This window comes from Chanos chanos, chromosome 11 (assembly GCF_902362185.1).
Source record: "Chanos chanos chromosome 11, fChaCha1.1, whole genome shotgun sequence".
Lineage (NCBI taxonomy): Eukaryota > Metazoa > Chordata > Actinopteri > Gonorynchiformes > Chanidae > Chanos > Chanos chanos.
Window position 1 is genome coordinate 1,696,675 of NC_044505.1, and position 10,826 is coordinate 1,707,500.

At 45.0% G+C, this 10,826-nt stretch overlaps 1 protein-coding gene across 1 annotated transcript in view; it reads right to left on the reverse strand.

The window, feature by feature from the left end:
• Positions 1 to 462: 462 nt before the first annotated feature.
• Positions 463 to 10,826, reverse strand: part of usp53b (ubiquitin specific peptidase 53b) — a 19,834-nt gene continuing 9,470 nt past the window's right edge. The window contains exons 10-17 of the mRNA XM_030788252.1: positions 9,720 to 9,827; positions 8,270 to 8,377; positions 5,891 to 6,536; positions 5,289 to 5,341; positions 2,626 to 2,692; positions 1,705 to 2,525; positions 1,148 to 1,232; positions 463 to 509 (exon numbers count right to left, since the gene is read on the reverse strand). Coding sequence (XP_030644112.1) covers positions 1,156 to 1,232; positions 1,705 to 2,525; positions 2,626 to 2,692; positions 5,289 to 5,341; positions 5,891 to 6,536; positions 8,270 to 8,377; positions 9,720 to 9,827 — 1,880 coding nt within the window. The 3' untranslated portion in view covers positions 463 to 509; positions 1,148 to 1,155. The remainder of the gene's footprint in view (positions 510 to 1,147; positions 1,233 to 1,704; positions 2,526 to 2,625; positions 2,693 to 5,288; positions 5,342 to 5,890; positions 6,537 to 8,269; positions 8,378 to 9,719; positions 9,828 to 10,826) is intronic.

Sequence of the window (10,826 nt, forward strand, 5' to 3'; positions counted from 1 at the left end):
CTCCAAAAATATATATTGGTGACATCATTTTACAATACTGATCCTTTATGAATCGTGTTGAACTTTTGCATGAAAAAACTCAGAGAAGGCACTCCATAAACAGCCTCTTGAGGAGTTTGTACAAAGTCAATGTTTGACAAAATGACACTCCAGGAAACAATCACGATTTTAGCCTTTTGTCTGTAAGACAAATAGTTTTTACTCTTTGATTACTCACATCACCTGTAATATTAAACTAAAGCGCTGAATATGGCCAGCCATGTTTGCAAGCAAAAAAAAAAAAAAAAAAAAAAATTTTTTACAAGCCAAGGTGCATACTGCCATCTAGTGGTTAACTGTTGAACATCCACTCCAACTGTTGAACCTTCCACAGTTTGTACAGGAGAACGCAGGGTGAATTTGGCATGTGGTTCTCTGAGATCCCCGCTGAGTCAAAACAACCCTCTTTTTCCCAGGTCGCTCTTCGGTATAAACGCCTGATGCATATCACCTATCACACAACATCACACCTTCAAACAAAAAGGCCAGGAAACAATTTGTAGTTAAAAATAAAGACTTATAAACGGGTAACAGCTTTTCTCAACGTGTACCATTAACTCAAGGAGTTGTCAAACCAACTGCCACATGGAAATCTAACGAATAAAAGTCACAATGTCTGCTGATCACTCACTTAGTTAAATGTAGTCTGTTAAACGACATTTCATCAAAAATGTTGTAACCTGGACAGTCACTGGTTTTGAGGGAGTCTGTTTCCTGAGATTTGTCATTCTGATCCTCTCTGGTTTTAAAGGGAACTTTTTAACATTTAACATTTTTTAAAGACGGTCAAGCATAGATTTGCACTACTTGTACTTCGCTATGGTAATTTATTTTCTGAATATTTAGACTACGTTTTAGCAGATACTCTGTTATGTAGTCACTATCTGAAGTAGGATAAAGAAGTGTGAAAAAACAGTATTTTGAAAAACTGAACTTTAGTAAAGGTGCTCAGACAAGAACTATCCGATAGGTGTTCAGTTCAACACAGATGAACTGAAAAGTTTCTCTGTTTTCTAGTCTCTCTTAAACTAAGCTGTCATGTCTATACAATTGTTTTTTCCGGTCGTGTAAGCTTTAAGAGGGCTGAAACGTGAAGTCGGGTTCTCACCGTTGGCCTCAGAGAAAGCCATGCTCGTCCAGACCCTTCGGAACCACCGCGTTCCATTTGGCCGTGGCCTTATTGCTGCTGTGACCTGAAAAGACAAGATCGCAGAATATAAGACAAAAATGATGACACTCAGGCAAAAACGTTTTTGTTTTTTTTTTTTTTCAAACTGCCTTTAAGTCTTAATCTTCAGAACTTTTCGACTAAATCGCTAGAACGATGAGCTCCACTCATAAGCGCAGTTCAGATTTGTCCTGAAGGAGTTTTGCGTCTGTGGACTGGGTTTTGAACCTGGCTGGACAGTTCTCACCTGCAGAGTTGCGCTCAAACAGTATTTTGGTCCAGTCTTGGTTTAACACACACCCAAGTCTAACATTCTCAGACCTCTTGTAACTAAAAAAAAACTTTGACTGCTTATGACTGGAACCCAAACCTGCACATATAGCGGGCCCCCAGGTCTGGAACTGACCCACCCCCACTTTACACTCAGGTGGGACTCTGGTAAATCTATGGAGATGTATTTGAAACTGTCGTGTGTGGGCGTGGCTGTGGTGGTGTACCTGTGTCAGGCCTGGTTTTGCTGTGTTCAGATGAGGAGTGGCTGTCTGTGTGAGCGGAGTGGGCGGGGTCCCGGGGCTCACTCCCGCGGCCTCCTGCCTTTGCGTCAGGTAGAGAGAAGACCAGGGGCCTCTGGTGGTGATACTTGAGTCTGTAGGTGTCCGTCATGCAGTTGTCCACTGAGAAATAGGTGGTCAGAGCCACTGCGGGACCCTGAGGCTCTGTGGACGGGCGCTCCAAACGATCCGAGCCATGGGACCTCTCCTCGCCCTCTGTGGACCCCTGATCGCCCCTCTCGTGGTCCGATCCGGATTTGGAGCTGACGTCCGAGCACTTTGGCCACGTGCCGGCGGGTTCTGTCCTGCGGTGGGTGTTTCCGGCGTGGGCCGGAGCGGTGCTCTTGTGGGAGGGGCGGGGACTCTGGAGGAGGCGTGGTCGGAAAGGGGGCGGGCGGCTGCCGTTGGCTGAGCCGGGGGTGTGTTTGGGGTGCGGTGGGGGAGTGGTCAGCGGAGAGTCTGGGTGTGGCTTTAATGGGTAGGCGGCGCGTGAGGGGCGGGGTGATTCGGGAAGAGCGGTCTCGCTCGTGCTCGAGCGGTAGGCGCTGTCCTCTTGCTCCGAGAGCTGATTGGTCAGTTCGTCCGAGCTGTTGCACTCGGAGCTGCTGATCTTGGCGAGGTGACGCAGGGAGCCAGCGTCAGGGTGAGGGTGACACGTCCTCGCGGGAACTTCCTGCGGCTCCGTCCACGGTTCAGTGCCGTTCGGATCCCTCTCTGTGTTATTTCCTCTCCTGGAACTGCAGGATCCTCCGTACTTCAGCTTTCTCCTGTGGCAGAGAATACCATTCACATTTAACATCCCCAGACGATACCCCCCGTCAAAAACACTGCAGACAGTACATACGCCATCGGAACTGGAACCACTACCTTGAACTTGGACTGCATCTTGCCAACTGCTCTGGGTTCTTGGCCTGATTTTTCAGAAGATGTTTACCTACAAGACAAAAAACATCAAAACAACAGTTCCCGACATAAATTCACACGGGTCCCCTTTTAAACAGAACGGAACAATGCTTTGATCATCTATAATCACCACTGATCCTCTAGACTAATGCTCGACCAAGATGACCAAACACTCCCCGGCCATGCTGTGTTTTTATGACTTTACATAAACTGAGTTTAATGTCTAATGTTTTATGTGTATGCCTGGGGGCCGTACACGGTCCCTAAAGATTCGAGAAGTTAAACAAACAAACACACTCAGAAATGACGGTGAAATTAATTTCACAGTGATTTGAAATGGTTGACATGACACATGCATAACATGTCATTCATGTGTGATGAAACAGCGTCATAAGGTGACTGGATTGGCCCGTGGACCAGTGTGACTGACAGATGCCTGTGACAAGTGTAAACTGTATTTGATAAGAAATACAGGGTGATGGAATTTAACTGGATGACATCTAAGCCTGTGTCATATTTAGGTCAAGTTTCATAACTGTGTCATACTAAACCCAGGTTTCATAACTGTGTCAAACTCAACCCAGGTTTCATAACTGTGTCATACTAAACCCAGGTTTCATAACTGTGTCAAACTCAACCCAGGTTTCATGACTATGTCATACTCAACCCAGGTTTCATAACTGTGTCATACTAAACCCAGGTTTCATAACTGTGTTATACTCAGCTCAAGTTTCATAACTGTGTCATACTCGGCTCAAGTTTCATAACTGGATTTTTTAAAAATATAATGTAAATCCCTAAACAGAGCGAATGGAGAAAAGGGAAAAAAGATGACCAGAGTAATTGATTGAGTCTGCAGGGTGGATCCAAGCCAGGCTGTGGAAACGTCAAGTTTCATAATACGTCTCATTCACTGTGCACATGACAGTTTGTTCAGTCAAACAAGAATCTCCGAGATGCTCAGTGTAGTAGAAGATCCTAATGTTCAACACACTTTAATTCATGAATGATTAATGTATGTAGTGTTTAATACACATGTTAATGGGTTGTTTATGACAGCATTGTTCAGCTTTAGAGTTCTATGAACCTGTATCCTTTCAGGGCATGAAACGGGGCCTGTGGTACTGACTGTACTGTGTACAGTTGGCCTGTGTTGTATCAGTGTCTGTCTGTACACATCAGAAGTCTGGTTTACTCTGTCTCTCACTCATCACTGCGGTTGAGATTACACTTGAGAACACACTGTCATTACTATAAAGTCTTTAAGGACATTTATAAAACATTCAGATGGCAAAATGAGCTCATTACAAAATGCTGTATGGTTTGGCTCTTCTCACTGTAGAGGCTCCCAAACCTTGGTCTAGAATAAATGACGCACAATAACATGGATGTTGTTACAGTAAATGAACACATGGTGGCAGCAAAGGGATTTCTATCCCAAATACTGTGAGAGTGAGTGAGAGATAGAGAGAGAGTGAGAGAGAGAGAGAGGCTGAAAGAGAGAGAGAGTGAGAGAGAGAGGCGGAAAGAGAGAGAAACAGAGAGAGTGAGAGAGAGAGAGAGAGAGAGAGAGAGAGAGGCAGAGAGAGAGAGAGGCAGAGAGAGAGAGAGAGGGAGAGACGGGTACACACATGTGGAGGAGGCAGAGACACTGAAGTCGTCCTGTTTTATAAATAGACAGTGGGTAAGCGATTCCTGCTGGCACTCAGCGGAACACACCAGGCTAACGGTCATGTGACCCAGTGCTTTTGGGCTCCGGCTAACACAAGCCTTGGGAAGGGTAAAACTAGAGTTTATCGTCTAGACAGAGAGGCCCAAATCTTTTTTGCGTTTCATTTGCAACTGTAACTGTTTTGTCAGTCCCTACATATAACTGAGACACCTGAACTAACAAAGATGAAACTCGCGTTCTAGTTTCCCTGTATGTCTACATGGTGTTATGTCGGCTTATGTTGTCTCTGTTTACAGTAACCATATGCCTGTTTGTTTACTGGCCCAGGCAAATTGATTTTCCCTTCTCCGAGTAAAAAGTTCAATTTCCATGACTCTGGCTTCTTGGAAATGGACATTTATTTATTTATTTACTTATTTATAAAGAGCATATGCAGATTGGATCAGGGAGAGATGAAGATTTTGATTTGTATGTCGGCTTTACAAGGCTGGTTGTCATTCCCAGCGCATATGTGAGGAAGATCCACATCATCATCATCATCATAGTTATCATCACTCAGGTTCATTCCATCATAATCTCTTACTATGCGCTATCATCAGCCTCTGTCACCATAGAAACACCGCCCCCCCCCCTTTGGTTTCACTATGTGGGTTAAACAGATTTCATTCTTTTCACCAAGAGGCATGCTGCTTTTTATAACAACTTCAAAGCATCTCAGATGCACAAAATTAGAATACAGCTTAAAATAGTTTCACTGTTTCTGAGGGCCTGCTGAAATTAGCACACGTAATTAACACAACAACGTTAGCGTGACCTAGCACGCAGAGATCTGACATTACACACTAAATCAAGACAACAGTTCACCCCAGTATCAAAGCACAGTGTCATTGCAGTATTTGTAAAAACCATTCCTTTAAAAACCAAATCAATTGAATGGAGAGGAGCAGTCACTCACTGTGGTAGAGAGAGGCAGAACGCCCAGGGTCAGTCCTGGGCTCGGGCCGGCCCCTGGGAGCAAAACATGAGAGTGAATTTTTACGCACTGCCTGACATGGGTCAGTGTATCCCACATGTCTGTGGGCCTCTCTGGCAGAGTGTACAGGCAGGCAGCACTGTTTCACATTAAACTGCCTTTACTCATTCATAAGCACGGCTGTAAGGAAAGGCAGAGTTCTGTCAGAGGGAACAGCATCACGGATCTCAGCCGTAGGAGTCAGGATAACAAACTACGCATTAAAATTCATTAACACAGCGTGAACCATCTTACTGTACCGCTAATATGTCAGTTACATTCTGCTAGAGGACTTTGTGCAATATTACAGAATTATGATCTTAGATCAAAACAGAGAGCAGTGAATTAACACAGAAACCATCAATCCAGGGCTTTTGAAATTTATGCAGTTAGAGTGCGTATCATTTAATTACTTGCATTGTTTAGGTCAATCACATAATTATCATAGTCTAATTCATCTTAATGTATTTATCATTTGTTTGTAAATGAACTCAAATTGAATCGGTTAGCACTGGCAGACACTGGGCCTGTTTTTGGTTTTGTACCTCAGATGCTCAGCCTCTGGCGTTGACCGGATTTCTTTTCCAGCCAGATTCTCCACGCCAGGAGAGTCTGGGTTAGTGGATCCGCTGCTAAGCCGATCGCTGCTCTCGTAACCCGATTCCGTGCGCTGGATGGTCCAGTTATCTCTGCGCGCAGATGCGTTAGCGCCCCCTTTGGGCTGCGACTCTTGCCGCGTCCCTTTCTGAGATTCCTGGGAGCTGCGGCTTTCCGTCTCGTGTCGAGACTCATCCTCATAAATGGTCATCAGTCCTTTCTGTTTGCGGTCCAACAGCGCCCTCTCCTGGCCGGCAGAGCGCGCGCAGCGTGGGCTGCCCACCTGCTGCTGCTGCCTCCGCCTCTCCAGCTCGCTCAGAACTCTGTCCACGTTCAACACCTCTCTCACAGGTCTCCATGACGACCGGCTCCTCCCCCGCTCCGTCGCGTCCGGCTCGCGGTGGCCGCCGGAGGAAGAGTCGTGGCGCCTGCCCCCGTCGCCGGGAATGCCGGGATGCCTGCGTGACTCTTGGGGAGAACCCCTGGGGTGAAGAGGCCGAGATGACCCCCTGACCTGGAGGTTACGTGACCTCTGCTCCGAGTGCGATTTGAGGCCGTTCTCAGAGGGGGAAGTCGACCCAGGATATGTGACATCTGACAGGAAGTGGAACAGGAATGTTTAGTGTCATGTGTGTCAACTTAAAACGACCATTAAACTGTGAGATGAAACAGCATGACTAAAAAAATCACTGTAATCACAAACAACAACAACAACAACCACAACCACACTGTGTCTGTATAATTTTAACGTTTGTTTCATGTGGGTGTAAATTAACCAGCAGCGTACACAGAAATTAAACAACCTAATCAGATGAAATTAGTAGGCTGAGAACAGCGTGCATAGCCCTAAAAAACCCCTCCCGTCAGCGACCACCACAGAGCTTCAAATCTGGGGTTTAAAAAGCCATTTGGCCGAGTTCTGAGATGCTCTGAGATGCTGCCGTCTGTGTTTGGACCTGTGCCCGCTGGGCGAACCGCGCCCTGGCTCTGGCTCTGACTCACCCTTAGCACGCCCTTCCGCTAAAGCCCACGCCCGGTCCGAAAATGACTTCCGAAAAAAAAAAAAAAGGGTCACTTGACGCGTGTGATGTGTGTGTTACTCCACCGCGGAGCCGTCGAGACTTTTAAACACACGACCGTGTCTACAGATCTCCCCTTACATCCCTCACTCCAATGTCATCGGCTGAACTTTTCACAGAGAGCGACACAGCGGAGGGAGGAGCTGTCCAGCAGTGGGTCGAGCAGAAGAACATGCTCTTGGTTTGGTTTTAGTGACGGGCTCTACAGCAATGAGACCCTCGTCTTAGCTTCTCACTGCAGTCACACTCCGGCCACTCTAACCGCATGTTTCTCAAAGAGAAACGACAGAAAAGCAGCTTTTCAAAATAACAAAGAGACCAAATCGTGTGGGTGTGCCCAGATGCACCTCCTGGGCTACAGATAAATTCACATACGCTTTTCACCAAAAGCAAGTGTGAGTCTGTCTGAATCAGATCTTAAAAAAATAAAGAAACGGTTTACTATGAGCCCACGGAATCAGGAATCTGTACGAGATCCACAAGGATCCACTACTGCTCTTCTGTTTTTCTGAGCACGCTCAGTTGGGCTAAAGTCACTAATGGCTGTAGCACATTGTGCTTGGGCTGCAGTCCAAGAGATGGAGGTTCCCGGTTTGACTGACCAGCAGAAAACCACAGCATACCTGGGCACTACTGTTTCTACGGGCTCTGCACACCCCATGACTGCTGCCACCGTGCCCCTAACCCCTAAGTGTGACCTTTGACCCCAAGCCGCTGTGTCATCTCTACTGTTCCCTAAGCGTAGCGTCTGACGGTTAAACCCCCTTCAAACGCCGGCCGACGCAAAGGAGTTTGCGTTCAGTAATCCGGATTATTCTGCTGCACCTTCCATTTACTTCACAAAGAAACCAGCTGACAGATTACAGTCTCAGAACAAGACAGCTCCATCACACAGAGCATGACAGACCCCAACACATCACAGACGCCAACGCATCACAGCGGCTCTGGCTCCTCTGCCTTCACCAACTCCCCGTGTCGTTTATGACTGATTTATCGATTATTTTTCTCCGTTTACTTTTTCTCACAGTGAGAGGAGACCGTATTTTTGGCATGTAAATGGCAGATAAAAGCATAACGACAGTGCTTTACGTGATGTCACAGAGAAATTTCGTCATATGTAGAACCATTCCTTCATATGGCGATTAAGGCTAGTTTTTGGGTGAAAACAGTAGTTAATGGTGTAAAGACACAGAGATGAGTATCCGCGGTGTTGTGGTAAAGTTGTGCGAGTGAAAAGAAGCGCTGTACCTCTGTGCTCTGTTCTCTGATGGTTTTTCTCCGTTTCCTTTCGCTGCATCTCTCCCCCTCTCTGTGATCTCTCTCTCAGGCGGCCTGGACTCCCCGAAAGCCCTTTGACTAAAATCACAGGTCCCAAACGTCACCCCCCCCTGCATCACCTTTATCACAGCAGCACATAACTCCTCCCCAATGGAGGCAAATGCTCCTCACACCTTTAAAACCACACTCAAGACTTGTCTGTTTTCTCTAACTTATAAATAATATAATTTTGATTTGACTTTGTTATGGACATGTAAAGCCCTTTGAGACTATAAATAGTGATACTGGGCTCTAAATAAACTTGTATAATTATTATCATTATTATTATTATTATTATTATTATTATTATTGTTACACAAAAGCTAGTTCTCCCAGCCCTGCGACTTAATTAGGATAAGCGGCTTTGAAAATGAGTGAGTGAGTGAGTGAGTGAGTGAGTGAGTGAGTGAGTGAGTGAGTGAGTGAGTGAGTGAGTGAGTGAGTGAGTGAGTGAGTGGGTGAGTGAGTGAGTGAGTGGGTGAGTGAGTGAGTGAGTGAGTGAGTGGTTCTCCCAGCAAATAACCACCAGCTGACAAATGGAGTCATGCCATGTAAAATATGCAGATTATTCCAGTTAACTCTGACCAGTAAAATATGCAGATTATTCCAGTTAACTCTGACCAGTAAAATATGAAGATTATTCCAGTTAACTCTGACCAGTAAAATATGCAGATTATTCCAGTTAACTCTGACCAGTAAAATATGAAAATTATTCCAGTTAACTCTGACCAGTAAAATATGAAGATTATTCCAGTTAACTCTGACCAGTAAAATATGAAGATTATTCCAGTTAACCCTGACCAGTAAAATATGAAGATTATTCCAGTTAACTCTGACCAGTAAAATATGAAGATTATTCCAGTTAACTCTGACCAGTAAAATATGAAGATTATTCCAGTTAACTCTGACCAGTAAAATATAAAGATTATTCCAGTTAACCCTGACCAGTAAAATATGAAAACCATTCCAGTTAACTCTGACCAGTAAAATATGAAGATTATTCCAGTTAACTCTGACCAGTAAAATATGAAGATTATTCCAGTTAACTCTGACCAGTAAAATATGAAGATTATTCCAGTTAACTCTGACCAGTAAAATATGAAAATTATTCCAGTTAACCCTGACCAGTAAAATATGAAAACTATTCCAGTTAACTCTGACCAGTAAAATATGAAAACTATTCCAGTTAACTCTGACCAGTAAACCACAGACACAGTCCCAGTATCACTGCAGATCGTTTGACAAGATTAATCTACGGATTGTGTGACGAGATTAATCGGACTTTGAAAGTACACATAAATGACTACTTAAAGTTAGAATGACTGCAATCCTAATTATCGAAGACGTCAGACACATCAAGCATGTGTACGTGTGAACGTACGTCTGTTGGCAGATGACTGCAGCACCGGTCTGTGAGATCCCTGATTGGTCCGTAGGGAGGTCTCTCTTCCCCTGTCCAGTCTCATTGGCCCTGAGAGCTGTCCGTCAGCTACTGTCCAAACACAAAAATCACAGACAGAAGGAACAGTATAAATCTTCACTTAAAGGCTCTACAATCCTCAACTGGCCAAAAACCACTTGCTGAAATGTAGGACCAGAGACACGGTGGGGAAAGCCAACACAGAAAACCCAGTGTCTACCACCCCTTACGCACCCCATCATATAAGTGTGTTTGTGACCAAATGTTTGTGTCCCAAATAAAACATAAGAAAAAACATCAGGTACTTTTTCATTTCATGTCTAAACCTTAATATAAACCTTAAAATACAGGCTTCAAAAATTCCACTGCTCACAGCTCACTCCAAAATGCCACGGAAAATTCAGGAATCTAAAGTTAGGATTTGTCTTGGTGAGACTGACTGGGATGTTGATGAAAACGATATTTGACATTGTGAATTGCTGTAGTCTTCTGCTTTCTGTTTGTTTTGTAATATGCAGTTAACTAGGCCACAGAGAGAGAGAGAGAGAGAGAGAGAGAGAGAGAGCGAGAGAGAGAGAGAGAGAGAGAGAGCTGGCCCAGATGACGGGGGAGAGTTGTGCTGGGTTGGGTCGGCGTGGGATTATAATCTGAGAAGACAGACAAAATGAATCTGTCGCTGTATTCCATCTGAGGAACGATCAGCGGTAATCCACCGCATCCCTGCCCAGTCCTGACCCACTGTGCTGTCCCCGAGTCAGAACAACGCCACACTCATCACAATATTCAATTTTAACACAAAAGAAAATTCATGTGTTGCATCTCTTCTAAAATCCAATTTTAAAACAAACACTTTCTAATTTTCCGGTGAGCTAAATGACATGCATATGTGACATTACCATGTGAACGTGCCGTCACTGAAACTCTCCTGACAGAGACAAAGAGAAACCATTTCAATGCAGCGACTGAAACCCCAGTCTAGAAAAAAGCATCCGTTAATGAAAACGCGCTGGCACACGGACGATGGTTCAGACCCTCTCAGCAGAAAAGCGCCGTCAAAGTCAGGCTGGA